The following is a 17,793-nucleotide window of genomic DNA, read 5'->3' as shown; positions in this document are numbered from 1 at the left end:
TTTTAGAAGAATATTTCAGCTCTGTAGGTCAATACAATGCAAGTGAATGGTGTTCAGACCGTTGTAACTCTAAAAATTGCAGGAAACATAGAAGTAATTCATAAGACTGCAGTGGTTAAATCCATGTCTTCGGAAGTGATATGATAGGTGTGGGTGAGAAACAGATTAATATTTAATTCCTTTTTTTTTACTATAAATTCTCCTCCCTGCCCAGTAGATGGCAATATGCACAAAGAATGCGAATCGCCAAAAACAAAAGAACATGAACGTGAAAGTGAAAGTGGATTTTATAGTAAAAAAAGACTTAAATATTGATAATAATATCTGTTTCTCACCCACACCTATCGCTTCTGAAGATATAGATTTAACCACTTGCATCTTATGGATTACGTTTATGCTGCCATAATGTGCTTTTTGGAGCTTCAAAGTTCTGGACACCATTCACTTGCATTGTATGGACCTACAGAGCTGAAATAATCTTCTAAATTCTTTGTTTTTGTTCAGCAGTAGAACACAAACACAAGTCATACACATCTGGGATGGCATGAGGGTGAGTAAATGATGAGAGAATTTTCATTTTTGGGGTGTACTATTACTTTAAGTGTCCAAATACTTTTTGGTGCCACTGTAGGTCTTTGAAAATGTACATATCATATGTAGACATCCTACTTACATTATATACTGTATGTGTGTGTGTGTGTGTGTGTGTATATATATATATATATATATATATATATATTACACACAATACCGGTCAAAAATTTTGAAACACTTACTCATTCTTTATTATATATAAAAAAACAAAAAAAATTTCACATTTCAGAATAATAGTAACGCCATCAAAACAAAACTGTGTTATATTTTAACATCTTCAAAGTAGTCACCCTTTGCCTAGATTTTGCAGACATGAACTCTTGACATTTTCTCAACCAATTTCTTGAGGTATCACCCTGTGATGCTTTTTAAACAGTATTGAAGGAGTTCCTATCTATGTTGGGCACTTATTGGCTGATTTTCTTAATTATTTGGTCCAAGTCATCAATTTAAAAAAAAAAAATGTTTTTATTTTTTTATTACATTTTTGTTTTATAATGAAATAAATGAATATGGTGGCACAATTATATTTTTGTCTACAAAACTAATTTCAAACATTTAAGCATACGCCTTCAGATCCAAAGATTTTTAAGATCATGAGAAACATTTCAGTCAAGTGTTTTAAAAGTTTTGACAGTTAGTGTTTACTGTATATATATATATATATCAGAATCAGAATTAGAATCAGCTTTATTGCCAAGTATGCTTACACATACAAGGAATTTGTCTTGGTGACAGAAGCTTCCAGTGTACAACAATACAAAAACAATACAAAAACAGCAGCAAGACATAGATAATAATACAATATATATAGATTGATGGCCAAAAGTTTGGAATAATGTACAGATTTTGCTGTTTTGGAAGGAAATTGGTACTTTAATTCACCAAAGTGGCATTCAACTGATCACAAAGTATAGTCAGGACATTGCTGATGTAAAAATCAGCACCATCACTATTTAAAAAGTCATATTTGATCAAATCTAGACAGGCCCCATTTCCAGCAGCCATCACTCCAACACCTTATCCTTGAGTAATCATGCTAAATTGATAATTTGGTACTAGAAAATCACTTGCCATTATATCAAACACAGTTGAAAGATATTTGTTTTTTTACATGAAGCTTAACATTGTCTTTGTGTTTGTTTTTGAGTTGCCACCGTATGCAATAGACTGGCATGTCTTAAGGTCAATATTAGGATAAAAATGGCAAAAAAAGAAACAGCTTTCTCTAGAAACTCATCAGTCAATCATTGTTTTGATGAATGAAGGATATACAAAGGTGTACACTACAGTCTTAAAAGACAAAGGACAACTGGCTCTAACAAGGACAGAAAGAGATGTGGAAGGCCAGATGTACAACTAAACAAGAGGATAAGTACATCAGAGTCTCTAGTTTGAGAAATAGACGCCTCACATGTCCTCAGCTGACAGCTTCATTGAATTCTACCCGCTCAACACCAGTTTCATGTACAACAGTAAAGAGAAGACTCAGGGGTGCAGGCCTTATGGGAAGAATTGCAAAGAAAAAGACACTTTTGAAACAGAAAAACAAAAAGAAAAGGTTAGAGTGGGCAAAGAAACACAGACATTGAACAACAGATAATTGGAAAAGAGTGTTATGGATCTTAACCCCATTGAGCTTTTGTGGGATCAGCTAGACTGTAAGGTGTGTGAGAAGTGCCCAACAAGACAGCCACATCTATGGCAAGTGCTACAGGAAGTGTGGGGTGAAATGTCACCTGAGTATCTGGACAAACTGACAGCTAGAATGTCAAGGATCTGCAAAGCTGTCATTGCTGCATGTAGAGGACTTTTTGATGAGAACTCTTTGAATTAGTTAAAAAAGTTCTGATTTTTTTTTTTTTTTTCAAATTGTAATAGTAATTTTTCACATTATTAATGTCCTGACTACACATTGTGATCGGCTGAATGCCACTTTGGTGAATAAAAGTATCAATTTCTTTCCATAATAGCAAAATCTGTACATTATTCCAAACTTTTGGCCGCCAGTGTGTGTATGTATGTATATATATATATATATATATATAAACGTATAGCCTTTACTAACAATATACAGAAAAAAGCTGAATAAATACAGTTGCTGTCTTTATTTGCAGCAGGGCATACTGGCTCTTACTGTAGTGTGCACTTGTGTGGGGATCATAGGTTTGGTAATAGCAGCAGGATTTATCATCACTTCAAGGAAAATAAACTGTAGGCAAAGGTAAGGTCACACGCTTGTACATCTGTTTAAAGCCATATTCAGTATTCCACATGCCAATATAATTTGCTGGAGACTGGTATTTATTTATCTCTCTTTCTTTTCTGATCAACTTGAAGGTCACCTGAGTATCGGTTCTCTACGCTGCAACTCCAAGAAGATGATCTGTGCGTTAACAATGAAAGCAGCCCCAGTAGTAAACTGCATAGTTTCCAGAACCAGGACGACTCAGATGATGTGAGTTTACTGCATCAAACAATATTCTCTAACAATATTCTTATTATTTAGCATGGGAACAGGGCACATATACTGTAGATTTAGCTCTGCCACTTTGTGCCACTTTTCAAGATTCTCCTAGGTAGTCAACATTGTGAAATTAGTGCCTCAAAATAAATTCAAGATTGTACCACACAAGACTAAAATGTTAATATCTCACATTTTGCTCACTTCACACAGACTGACACCTTTGCATGAGCTTGGTTTATGATAAAACATACATATCCTATATTCTAGCTAAATGTTAGTATCCCATAGGTAGATTGGGGGGGGGGGTTTACATGTATCTGTTTATAAGCACTGATATCGGTGCACTCCTATTATTTGCATCATTTATATGCGTGTACACCAAGACTAACTTGCTGACCATTTCTGTCTCTTGTTTAGGATCTCATTGAATGAGCAGCATTTAAACACTGGAAACTCTTCAGGCTTACAGACAGGTGTAAATTGTTTCTAATGGATCTTAAACTGAATGTCTGGTTTCAGTACTCTGGGCTCAGGCACTGTAGACAAAAACCACCCAGAAGAACTGTGAACTGCATTTTTCAGTTGTAGCCAAGCGATTTTTTTTTTTGCTATGGTCTGGTTCTTGTGTTATCCTATGAAATTTCATACGCAGGGATCTGTACAAGTATGATTGAAACTACTTTAATCCTCTCTGTCTTTTGCACTGGAGTTTTTTTTATATCCAACCAGGCTGTGGTTAGCTATCCTCCCTGAGCTCTGCCATAGTTTTACTATGTGATTTAAAATAAAGACCAAACTACTGTTTCTGAATTGTAAATAAAAGAAATGAAAATTAATTGAAATGGGCTGCATCATTTATGGTCTTCTGAAAGTCCACATTTAAATGTTCTTGTTGTTTATTACACCATCATAAGTGCTATTGAATATAGCTGACAAAATACATTGACTTTTTAAAATGATCCTATGTGTGTATATATATATATATATATATATATATATATATATATATATATATATATATATATATATATATATATATATATATATAATTTTATATTTATTTTTTTATTAAAATGTATACATATATACAGTACTGTGCAAAAGTTTTAGGCAAAAATTTTAAACAAATTTTACATAGTGAGGATGTCTTCAAAAATAATGATATAAATAGTTTTCATTTATCAATTAACGTCATACAAAGTCCAGTAAATATAAGCTAAATCAATATTCAGTGTGACCACCTTTGCCTTTAAAACAGCACCAATTCTCCTAGGTACACCTGGACACAGTTTTTCTTGGTTGTTGGCAGACAGGATGTTCCAAGCTTCTTGGAGACACAGTTCTTCTGTCTTAATTGCTTCTGTCTCTTATGTAATCTCAGACTGACACAATGTTCAGTGGGGGGCTTTGTGGGGGCCATGACATCTGTTGCAGGGCTCCCTGTTCTTCTATTCTAATCTTTTCTATTTGCAAAAGTAATGTTTGGGATTCTCACATTTATATTTCCCATTAACACACTAAAGCTGAAGATATAAATAACCATTCTAAGACAAATGTTTTTGTGAAACATCTTATGTGCCTAAGACTTTTGCACAGTACTGTATGTTTAAGGAAGAGAGTGCATTTTAGATGCTGTAACTGATCACCATTTCTTTGAGCTTTTCACCATTTCAGTCACCTTTTAGATTTTTCATTTCATTTAAATAGTCCTGTAGAGTGATAAATGAATTTTAAAAGTACAAATATTCCATGTAGTCTCTCAATTAATATGATGGATAATACATATAACTGAATCTGAAAAATTATGTTTTAGATGGAGTTTAGCATGTCACACAGCAGGACACTGCAGTCACTGCCTGATGATATGTCATGTCAGTTGCCCTTTTGTGGTGATTTTTAATCAAATTAAAAAGACACCAAACAGTTTACATTTACGCATTTGGCAGACGCTTTTATCCAAAGCGACTTACAGTGCCCTGATTACAGGGACAATCCCCCTGGAGCAACCTGGAGTTAAGTGCTATGACAGCACGCCACACTTTAACAAGCACGAGCGCTTTGAGTGAGAAGAGAACAAAGTCCCTCTGGAAGAGAATGCATGAGTTATATTTTAGGAGAGTTATAATGATGTAAAGAGAAAAGAAAATAGATTTTACAGGTGTTCTTTTAGTCTAATACTTTATTTTAATTATATATTAATATAATTATATATATTATATACTCTGCACCCATCTACTGAGGTACTTCAACTTGGGAATTAACATTCCTTGCGTTTGAACATCATATTTACGGGCAAATTGGCGCTATTTTTTTTTTTTTTTTTTTTTTTTAGACATTTCCGTTGAAGCAAAGTATTGTGGTTTGTGAGAGCCCATGAAGGATACACCTCATGCATCCTCAGAATTCCCGTGAAAGAAGGCTGCATTCGAAGTGTCCAACTCGCTTTTCTGAAACGAGACAACCTCGATGACGTTTGCGGCCGACAAATGCGACCTCCAGAGGACGCATCCTTCAGTTCCAAGATGGCACCGTGGAAAGTAGTGGTTCTCTAAGCTGAGAAACAAATCGGGTATTTCTCACAAATGGACATGTATATTCCATAAAGTTGCTAGCTACTATTGATAGATTGCTTATAGTTGCCGAATTTGAATATATATTGACGTTGGTAGTGCAACAAGACAATATTAAATTACGAAATCAGCATCAGTTTCACTGTACAATTCAGAAAAATGGCTGAGGATCTTGGCGCAGAGATGGAGGTCAATACTGTAAAAGAGAAGAGAAGTTTGAACGAAACTCACTCTTATGCATGTAAAGTAAAAAGCGGAGGAAGTTGTGATTCTTGTCCGAACACGCCAAACAAAAATCAACCTCCCAAAAAACATAAAAATGTCGTTGACTCCTCTGCCAAACAAAGTGAACTTTCTTTGAGTGATGTGCAGGAGAATATCATCCGAATTCTCTCGGAGAAAATCAACGAGCGATCCGACCAGCTTGAAAGAATGGTTAAAGAGAATTCTTCCAACATTGAAGCTTTGGGCAAATCTCTTACCTCAGTGCATGATGATGTAATGGTTCTGCAGAAAGAAAACGAAATGCTAAAAAATGCAAATGCTTTCCTGGAAAAAAAGTTCAAGGAAATGAACACGAAAATTCATGACCAGGAACGTTACAGCCGCAGATGGTGCCTGCGTTTGCATGGACTGTCCGAACAAACTAATGAAAACGTGAAAATGAGAGTCATGGAAGTATGTAAAACGGTGGTTTTGGACGCGGACAAACCTGTGGTAGCAGACGGTCTGGATGTGGCACACCGGCTGGGTAGGCTTAAAACTTCGGATGGTGGCAGAAGAGTGAAACCAAGACCGGTGATCATGAGATTCGTTTCCCGTACAGCCAGAGATTTAATCTGGAAAAATTCAAAAAACAACGAGTACCTGACCACCAAGGGGCTGCGATTTAAGGAGGACTTGACTGCTTTCGACATAGAAGCAAGGAAGCGTCTTTGGCCGACTTTGGAGAAAGCAAGGAAAGAAGGCAAACATGCATACTTCAGTGGAGCGAGGGCCTTCGTTGATGGTAAAGAGATTCGTCTTGAAGAAGGCAACGGAACTACTTAGACTTATGATCGTCTTGTTGCAGTCTGCAGTTGGCGGTATCTTGTAAGATAGGTTGATCTTTGTTTGGGAAAGAAAAGAAGAATGTATGGTTTTGGGTTCTAAATCTGGTGGTTATAGGAAGGGGCTCTTTAATCTTTTCTTTCTTAAATGTTTGCAACTGTGAAAATGTTTGCCTAACATTTGTGAGAATCCCATTATGTAAAGTTTAAAGTTTAGGATTATATTTACTCTTGTGGTTCTTTAAGTAATCGTTGAACGTTATGTCTCTTTCTTTATTTTCTATCAATGCCAGAGGTATTCGTGATCTCCTGAAGAGAAAAGCTTTATTTTTGTATTGCAAAGGGAAAAGTGTAGATTTTTGTTTAATTCAGGAAACGCACGCATGTTCCTCAGATGCTGTGTTTTGGAAAAAATCAGCGGGGAAAAGAGATTTGGTTGTCATTTGGCAGCAACCGCTCGGCGGGGGTCGCTATTTTACAAGATAGATTTACAGGGCAAATACTAAATTTCGAAAAAGATGATTGTGGTAGATGGATATTGCTTGTGTTAGATAAGGATAACGAACAATTTGTAGTAGTCAATTGTTATGCCACTAATAATAAAGTGAACAATGATATATTTTTTTCAAATATTGAATCTAGGATTCAGCATTTCATTTTCCTATATCCTTCAGCTAAAGTTATTTGGGGAGGAGATTTCAATACTGTGTTTGATGAAACCATTGATAGATGGCCTCCTAAAACTAGACCGGGCCCTTCTAGCGAACTGGATAATGTATGTTTAAGATTGGGTCTTACTGATGTGTGGCGATGTAAGAATCCAGACAGGGAAGAATATACATGGAGTAATAAGGACTCATCTCTTCATTCTCGTATCGACTATTGGTTAGTGTCTAATGATTTAACAAATAATGTAACCTCTGTATTGATAGAACCTTGCATAATGACGGATCATAAAGGAGTATTTATAAAAATAAATGTGGTACAAGAACAATCAGTCAAAAAACATAGCAGCTATTGGAAATTAAATAACAAACTGCTTGAAAATGAATGTTTAAAGGAAAAAAATTAAAGATATTATTAAAAAATATAGAACAATTGCAGATTTAGAAAAATCATATGGAAAGAATTGGGAATTAATGAAGTTTGATATTAGAACGGCATTTATTAATCAAGGAACATTGGAAACAAAAATAAAAATATTAAGGAAAAATCAATTATTGGAGATATTTTTAATTTGTGTAAAAAGAAAAAGGAATCTTTGACTAATTGTGAGTTACAAAAATTGGATTTATTGCAAATTGAATTAGATAAGATCTATGAGGATAAAGCAAGAGGAGCATTTATTAGAACTAGACTTAAATGGTTAGAAAAAGGGGAAAAAAATACAAAATATTTTTTTGGCCTCGAAAAAAGAAAATGTGATTTTGCCTCAATTTCAAAATTAATGATTAACAACAAATTAGTAGATAATTCCTCAGTTATTTCGAAATATGTTGCTCAGTTTTTTAGTAATTTGTATTCTCCCATATCAGCTACTTCCAACATTGATACTTTTTTAAATAGCTTGGTGAGTGATACCAAAAAAATAGACCAGAACTTTCAGAATATTTGTGATAAAGAAATAGACATTGAAGAGTTGAGAGAGTGCATAAACTTATTAAAGAATAACAAATCCCCAGGCAACGACGGGCTAACTGGTGATTTTTATAAGACATTTTCCAAAGAACTTTCACCTTTTTTATTATTAGTATTTGTAGAAGCTATACAAAATGGTGAATTGCCTGTTTCTTTAAAACAAGGAGTTATAACACTGATTCCCAAACCTAATAAAGACAAGTTATTCATTGAAAATTGGAGGCCTATTAGTTTATTAAATAATGACAGTAAATTATTTGCAATGATTTTTGCTAGAAGACTGAAGCAAGGTTTAGACAAAATAATTGATATAGAACAGTCTGGGTTTATGCAAGGCCGTCATATCAGGAATAATATTAGACTAGTCTTAGATATGATTGATTATAATCACCTTATTGAGGATGACAGTTTTATTTTATTTATTGATTTCTATAAAGCATTTGATACGGTGATTCATGATTTTATTTTCAAAGTTATTAAATTGTTTGGTTTTGGAGATATGTTTTTGAAAGCAGTTAAAACACTGTATAGTGGATGTAATAGTTCTGTCAAACTTGCTCATGGTACCTCACAAAGATTTGATATTCATCGTGGCATTAGGCAAGGATGCCCTCTCTCTCCTTTTTTATTTTTGTTAGTCACTCAGGTTTTAGCATCACATATAAAAAGAAATCAATTTAATGGTATCACAGCTTTAGGTGTACAATTTAAACTTAACCAGTTCGCTGATGACACTGCAGTGTTTTTGAAAAACAAATTTGAAGTACCAAAAATAATTAGATATACTGAGGAATTCACTGGTGTTTCAGGCCTAAAAATGAATATAGATAAATCTGTATTATTTCCCCTCAAAGATTGCTCCTCTTCAGAAACAGAGAACATTCCAGTTAAACATAAATTAACATATTTAGGTATAATAATTTGTAAAATTGAAAAACAAAGGAGTCAATTAAATTTTGAACCAATTATTGAGAAAACTAAAAAGAAATGTAATTTGTGGTTAATGAGGGACATCTCATTATTTGGGAGGGTATTATTGTCAAAGGTGGAAGGTATATCTAGATCTGTCTATACGTCATTATCGTTAGAGGTGCCTCCCAAGACTATTAAAGATTTAGATCAGATTCTTTATAACTTTATTTGGAGGAAAAAACCACATTATTTAAAAAAGGAGGTAATTTGTAATCCTAAAGAGCAAGGGGGACTGGAGGTCTTAGATTATAATACTCTCAATGACACTTTTAAAATTAAATGGTTGATAGAGCTTATGAAGAATAGAGAAAGTCCTTGGAATACATTTCCTAATTATATATTTAATACTCTTGGAGGCATAGACTTTTTGTTGAAATGTAATTTTTCTGTTGACAAAATTCCTGTTAAATTGGCCGGTTTTCATAGACAAGCCCTGTTAGCATGGAAATTGGTGTATAAGCACAATTTTTCACCCCACAACTATTTCATATGGAATAACAAGGACATATTATTTAAAAACAAATCTTTATTCTATCATACTTGGTTCAAGGAAGAAATTCTTTTAGTAAGACAGTTAGATAATTCCCATGGGTACTTGTTGTCATATACTGAATTTCTTCAGAAATTTCAATTACCAGTTAAACCAAGAGAATTTGCTATTGTTTTTGACGCAATTCCAAAGAGTGTGATGTTACTTTTGAAAAACTGTAACTCAGAAGAAATCAGCATGGTTAATCTTTGTGGAAACATTTTCATTGAAAATGTTGATGTTTTAAAACAACAGTGTAGCAATAAGATTATAAGGAATGCTCTTTGTTCTGTGTCCTTACTGGCAGCAAGATTTTTTTGGTCTTCTTTATTCGGTAATATCTCTTGGGTTAAAGCATGGAAACTGCCAAATAAGTTTTGTATTAATAACAAAGTTAAGGAAGTGTCTTACAAAATACTTCATAGAATTTATCCTGCTAAGCATGTTTTGGAAAGATTTAAGCTTAATATTTCATATTCCTGTGATTTTTGTGGTCAAGAAAAAGAAACTATTTTGCATCTTTTTTTTCATTGTCTTTACTCAAGATTATTTTGGAAGGATTTGGAATTTTATATTAAAAGAAAAATGGAGTGTATGATAGAAATTTGTATATTTGATGTACTTTTTTATACAGAAAAAGAAAATTTGAATTGTAAAGAACAACATATTATACATTTGTTTATTTTGTTAGGAAAATTCCATATACATAAAAAGAAGTGGGCTCAATGTAAACCAAATTTTGCACATTTTATAAATGACTTTAAATTATATGTAAATCTCTTGGAACAAACAAAAAACAAAAAAGCACTGAAAACATGTAATGCTCTGAAAGCATTGACATTTTTGTAATTTTCTTCCTTTATTTTTTCTCTCTCTCTGGCAGCTAATGTTAATTTGATTATGTGGATATGTAATACCTCTTGTTCTTGTGGCATTGAATCAATAAAGCATAAAAAAAATAAATAAAAAAAAAAGTGACGCAAGACGTCACAACGTTTCGCGTAGCATGTGACGTGCTTGTTAATACAAGTATAAATAAATAAATAAATAAATAAAAAATGAGGACGCATCCTTCCAAACGAAACACAGCCCCGCCTCATTGGCAAACCCGGAAGTGCAGGCACTTTGAGCGCTGCTGCCTCCATGGCATCGGGTATTTATTGCTTTTCTCATCCTCTCCATTCATTATCAGTCTCACAACAGATCAGCTGTATCTCTGAAATTCAGTGTCGGTTTGAGGTTTATTCTTGTTTTGTTTGTGTATTTATTTAATGCTAACGGGCTACTGTCATCCACTTACAACTAACTGCTGTTGTTGACAAACACTTAACCTTCTATTTCATGATAAATTCATAAGTAAACTCGTTTAATTCTTTTCTGTCATGTTTGTATTTACAGAAGTGTTTGTTTAAGGTGCTATATCGTGAGCTGAAGCTGAAGCTTATCTGATAGATGCAGGGTAAACACATGAAATACATTACCAATATATGTTTTTATGGAAGCCGGCCATTTTGATATGTTGGATTCAGGAAATCGATATTGTTAAGTTTAATAAAAGCTTCAAACAGTTGTTGCATGAAGTCAGCTAAAGACTGATACATACAGTGCATATGAACGTATAGGCCTATTAAAGGGTTAGTTCACCCAAAAATGATCTCATTATTCACTCAGCTTCATGTTCTTCAGTGGAACACAAAAAGAGGATTTAGGCAGAACGTTGGCCTCAGTCACGTTTCACTTTCACTTTGTCTTTTTTTGTTTTTCTCAATACGGTTAAAATTCTGCCTAAGATTTCTTTTCGTGTTCAACAGAAGTTATATGAGTTTGGAACAATATGAGAGTGAGTAAACAATGACATAATTTTCATTTTTGGGTGAAAGTGAGTTTTGTTTCGCAAACTCAAAATAAGTAGTTTATTAATCTTTTGCTTCCCTGTGTGTAGTGTTTTATATGTGTGTGTACAAACAGCCTGATAAACCGGAGAAAAATACCAATTGGTAGCATAAATGGTTCACTGTGGATATTTTAAAATTCAGGGTTTTGTTATATAATGATATTTGATATTATTTCAGGTGTCTGGATTTCAGTGTGGTGACCAGTGCTACCTGAAGGAGCATGATAATGAGAGCTGGAGGTCAGATCTATTTCTTTCAGATCTGCTAATGGTGTATAACATGCATATTACATGTTAATAAAGCCTAGTACTTGCTTAAATTGGCCATTAATAGAATATGTTCTAACTCAATATTGTGGGCATGTTTAAATATTATAGTATGCTCAATGTGTTGTTAGTTTTTTGCTCCTCTTTTTAAGTACATTGTTTAGAAAGAAGTGAATTCACTTGTGCAAAGTTAAACTACAATTGAAATGCTCTCCACTTTAACCTCACTAACTGTATTCCTTATCACTTTTTCAGGACTTTTGAAACTGGCAGTGTTGGCTTCTATCCTGTTTCTGGCTATTTTCCTTGCCTTTCAGCTTTTAGAAAAGAATATGAATTTTAATTTGGGGAAAGTGTTTTGTGAGTTCATCCATACGTCTTCTACAACATCCGTCACACACACAGGACTTTCAGTTGTGATAAACAGTCTATGAGACTGAAATCGCATAGGTCTTCTGTTAGAAAGTAATATAATATGCTTGTTTAGTTAAGAAATGGCTCAGAGCTATTTGGTTATACTCTCTCAATGACTGATATGGCACATATTTGCTATTGGCTAATCAGCGTATTTTTCTCAACAGCACAGTTTGCACCTGCAGAGACAGGCAGTGAGTACATATTTACCCATTTTTAGTATGCATTTACATATACCGTTCAGCCACAACATTAAAACCACCTGCCTAATATTGTGTAGGTCCCCCTCATGCCGCCAAAACAGCGCCAACCTGCATCTCAAAATAGCATTCTGAGATTCTATTCTTCTCACCACAATTGTACAGAGTGGTTATCTGAGTTACCGTAGACTTGGTCAGTTCGAACCAGTCTGGCCATTCTCTGTTGACCTCTCTCATCAACAAGGCATTTCCGTCCACAGAACTGCCGCTCACTGGATGTTTTTTGTTACCATTCAGAGTAAATTCTAGAGACTGCTCTGTGTGAAAATCCCAGGAGATCAGCAGTTACAAAAATACTCAAACCAGCCCGTCTGGTACCAACAATCATCCATGCGATTATTTAATCAGCCAATCGTGTGGCAGCAGTGCAGTGCATAAAATCATGCAGATACGGGTCAGGAGCTTCAGTTAATGTTCACATCAACCATCAGAATGGGGAAAAATGAGATCTCAGTGATTTGGACCATGGCATGATTGTTGTGCCTGCAGACAAATGATGTTACCCTCAAGCACAGGTTCGAAAACATCGCAAAACAGAAGAAGCTGCACTTACTTACGGGTTCATGGTAAACAGCAGTTCCTTGCACCATTTTCCAGCAGTGGTGCTCAACCACTGCAGACTCTACAGCCCCACAGCAAATGAAAACATATTAACTGAGTAGTGAATGTCCGTTTGCAGTCTGACTTGAATGTTGGTGAGATAAAAAGACCATATACTGCAAAATAATTTCAAGGAAACATGTCACTCTATTGAGTTTGCCCTTGCAGATGAAACACAACTTTGAGCGCATGTATTCCGATTCACAAACAAATGATTCTTTTTAGTGAATCAAAACAGACAGAGCAACCAGTGTAGTCCGACAAACAAATGACTCTTATGAACCGGTTCTTCTTAGTGAATCGTTAAAAAAAAAATTGCAGTCTGACTAATTTTCCTTATGCCAAACTGTAGTTAAAGGTATATATTTGCAGTAAGTTGTTTTTTTTGTAACTAATGTTAATTCATTAAAGAAAAATATTAAAACGTCACATTTCTCAGCGAATAATCCGAGTAATGGCAAGTAGCATGTAAACGGCATAGAAGAGGTTTGCCCAAATCATGTAAACATCCTTAATTTGATTATTCCTTATACTCTGATTATTGCAATAATAAGAGAATTGGTGTACATGTAAATGTAGCCACTGAGTGGAACACATCCTTCCCATTAGTGGTCAGCCGATTATTAAAGAATTACATTTGGATAATACAAATAAAAACAGATTTATTTGTACTGTCATTAATCAGATTTGTTCTACATTTACTGGTCGCTGAAAGACATTTAGTCATTATCTCTTTCAAAATGCAATTATAGTGAAAAAACACAATAAACACACAAGGGGTGGGGATTATACTGCGTTCATACCATTTTACAAGTTTGCAAGTGGTAAAAATCTTTCACCGCTCACTTGAATGTTTGTGATATCATGTAAAACTGACAGTAAATAGCAACGGCTTTAGCAGGGAAGGGGAGTTCGTTAGTTACCAATAAACATATTTCTGTCATATGCCATTTTATTATAGCCAGTATCCCGGTGCACATTCTTTGTTCTTCAGTATTTTGCAAGAGCACAGAAAAGTGAATTAATGTAGTGATTTTGTAATGTGCTGTCATCAGCAACAAAGCCACACATGGATCCATTTTGGTGGTATGAGTGATGCCATAGAAACTAATGTCTGAGTGCAGAACAGTTCTGAATAGAATTTTAGAATTGCCATTTTTGTAGTTACAGTAAATCCAACACACCGTGGATGCAGAATTAGTTATGAATAATTGAATATTTTGAGAAAAGCATGTGTGAGAAACAGAAAAGATATTGATATTAACTTTGCGTCCAGCCACCAGACCTCCGCACCACCAATGCGGCCTCTCTAAATCCTGTCCTGAGGACTATTTTGCCTTTAAGATCACCAGTGGGGCAGCCAGCATAGTCGGCCCGAAAATGTGTCTTCAGGACAACATGTAGGTTTTATCACTTCTTGCACACTTCTTGCAACACTTTCTGCAGCTATTGCTTTAACCTTTGTAAACATAAAAGAAAAATACAGATCCTGTCAGTGGCTTAGAATGAAAGGCTTGTGGTGTTTACCTGCAGTGGTGCAACCAGGCCATTAAAAGAATCACTACATCCTGCTGGGTGGGACTTGTAGATCATCAATGAGTTTGACGTTTGGTGTTTTTAACTGGTGTTTGTTTTATCAGATTAATGAGTGGAGTGAAGAACAACATCGGACGGGGTATAAACATCGCTTTAATCAATGGTACGCCTCCTTTTTATGTTAATAGAGACCTTCATAACTAAACACGGGCGAAATTAATTTGTCAGTCTACAGGCAAATAGCTGAGTGAAACCTATGTTTGCAGCAGTTGTGGGTTAATATTTGGTAGGCAAGTCTATTGTGGAAGTCAGGTGCTTAGACAGAAAAGTTGTAATGTACTAATCCATGATCTTCGTTTTCAGGGAAGACCGGGAATCTCACAAAGACCGATTACTTTGACATGTGGGCTGGAGGTACATTCCCTGATATCTTGTTTCAGCATTGCGTACACCAATAAAGTTTGGAAACACCAAGCATTTTAAAGTTTTTGAAAGACACTGACACCAAAGTAGATCAGAAATGCAGTCAAAAACATTATTAATTTTGCAAATTATTATTACTATTTAAAATAATTGTTTTGTAATATAATCTTTACCTGTGAAGGCAAAGCAACATTATTCTGGTCTACTAAGTAAAAATACATTGCATCGCCTAATCATTAGATGGTAAACCATTAGTAAAGAGAATTATAGATGGATGAATCTAACTTTGAGATGTTGAACTTTTGTGAGAACATTATTTGAAATTGAAATAGTCGTCTGTAACATAAATGTCTTAACTGTAAGGTTTAATCAATTTAATGCGACCATGGTGAACAGAACTATCAGTTTCTTTCAAAAACATTAAACTTTTGTAGCAATTCCAAACTTTCAAATGCTAGTGTAAAGCTGAGTTTTTCTTTAAATGGCCATTCTTGCCCAGACGTGAGCCTGCTTATTAAGTTCTTGAATGAAATAGAAGATGGAACCATTGTCATGATGGCCACCTTTGATGATCCTGCAACAAAGTGAGTCCCCCGATACATCTTCGACACACCTTCGAAGAACTGGAGCAGTACATACCTTTCTTCTTGGTTTGTCTATTTATTTATTTTTTCATTTGGATTATAAACAGGTTGGACAATGAGTCTAGAAAGCTGATAGCGGATTTAGGCAGCATAAGCATCAATTCTCTGGGCTTCAGAGATAACTGGGTATTTGTCGGAGGCAAAGGAATCAAAACAAAGAGCCCCTTTGAGCAGGTAAATTTGACCAAATGCAGGTGTTTTGAGATTTGTTTTTAAAAGTTTACATTTGTTAAACTTGACACGGTGTAAACTCCAGTATGTGTCATACTTGATATTTTTAACTTGCATTTTGATTTATAAGTAATTGAGTACTCATTTTTTGTGGATTAGAGTACTCGACTACAAATTTACTTGAAAATGCCCATCCCTAATTATATAATATAAAAAAATGAATATTTGGAACATACCCAAAAAACACTTATTTTGGGACTCTTATTTTTAAATGGAGACGTGGCTCCGTTACATTGACATTTAGTCCATTTAGCAGACACTTTTATCCAAAGCGACTTACAAATGAGTATTACAACGCTCTGTATGTAAGCATTTACCAAATTAAGCTTTTTATAGATATGAAGTTGGAGACACTATGTACAGGATGTTCAGATGCGGCATATTTCCATATAGTTGCTTTTTTTTTATGCCCTTGCTTCAGTTTAGAACACTTCATTTATATAATCTAAAAAACCAAATTTGCATTGAAGTGAGGATAAAAATATGGATAAATATTGTCAGTCAGTGATCGTTTTTATTTCACCTCTAGAAGCAGCTGATATACTGTAGAGCCAAGTTGTTCTAACTGTAGAATCCTCCAGCGCCAGCCATGGAGGAATAATAAAAAACAACTTTCGGCCGATAACCGATTATCCAAAAAGCAACTATCTTCACCATATCGGACAACCTCTAATTTCTTTGATCAGAATTTGCTCTTACTGAGTGCAATCTCTATAAAATAATTTTCAAAAATACATCACTTCCTTAAACCATCAAAGAAATGGATAAGTCATGTAAATTAATTGGTGAAAATTTGCCTCGGAACCTTGTCATTTTAAAAAGTTTCTTAATCTCTCTAAACCATGTCATTTGTCTCCAGCATATTAAGAATGACGCAAAGACCAACAAATATGAAGGCTGGCCAGAGGTTCTGGAGATGGAAGGATGCATTCCCATCAGAAACGAGTGAAATCAACCTCTCATCTTATTTTAAAATTATTTTTCATGAGGAGAGGGAATTAATCAGGAGTGTTTTTATTAGATTTTTTTTTCCTGCCCAGTGAATGAAGAGCATATTCTCTTATTTTTAACCTGACACAAGTTTGTTATTTGCCTACTGGGAAAGGGAATTGATGTTTTTGTTGACTTCATCAGTGCTATTCCTCAAGGTATATCATGCCAAATCTTTTTAAAACTTAATTTGAAACTATCCCTTTTGTTTTTCCACCTCTTGTGGCGAGTTGATTTTCATTTGACCTTTACCTTGTACTGTAAAACTGTAAACTACTGCTTTTTGTTTCTAGTGACACTATTCTTTTTTGTAGTTTTTGGTAATGTTCTTATAATTGGGGAGCTGTTGTAGTCTTGATTTTGCCCATCATGGCCTTAATGTGTTGTAATCTGAGGATGTATATTGTCCAAATGAAATCAATAAATTTAAGGAAATCTTTTATTGTGCAATTGTGAGTGTTAATCTTTCGGATGGCTCAAAGAATTTTGTAAGGACTTTTCATATTAAAAGTAAGTCAAGCATGTTGTTGTTGGTTTCATTCCTGGGTTTTGCCTTACCTTTAGATTAAAGCAGAGAAACCCCAAGAATAACTCTAGCATCTGTTCTGACTCATCAATACATGTGATGAACACATACAAAACTGTGCATGTGTTTATATAAAAGTAGTTTGTAGATTCTTGGAAGGCTTCCATTTAGTTCATACGGCCCTACATA

At 34.6% G+C, this 17,793-nt stretch overlaps 1 protein-coding gene across 2 annotated transcripts in view; it reads left to right on the top strand.

Moving 5' to 3' along the window:
• The window catches only part of LOC127436759 (sortilin-like), a 28,108-nt gene extending 24,211 nt beyond the window's left edge, over positions 1-3,897 (top strand). The window contains exons 19-21 of one of the 2 annotated variants that reach the window (XM_051691107.1): positions 2,715-2,818; positions 2,935-3,052; positions 3,479-3,897. In XM_051691107.1, coding sequence (XP_051547067.1) covers positions 2,715-2,818; positions 2,935-3,052; positions 3,479-3,493 — 237 coding nt within the window. In that variant the 3' untranslated portion in view covers positions 3,494-3,897. Of the gene's footprint in view, positions 1-2,711; positions 2,819-2,934; positions 3,053-3,478 lie in introns of both variants that reach the window. The other variant, XM_051691106.1, reaches the window with a different exon arrangement.
• The last annotated feature ends 13,896 nt before the right edge of the window (positions 3,898-17,793 follow it).

The sequence above is a fragment of the Myxocyprinus asiaticus genome, chromosome 47 (assembly GCF_019703515.2).
Source record: "Myxocyprinus asiaticus isolate MX2 ecotype Aquarium Trade chromosome 47, UBuf_Myxa_2, whole genome shotgun sequence".
Taxonomy (NCBI): Eukaryota; Metazoa; Chordata; class Actinopteri; order Cypriniformes; family Catostomidae; genus Myxocyprinus; species Myxocyprinus asiaticus.
This window is presented reverse-complemented; position numbering and strand designations above follow the sequence as displayed.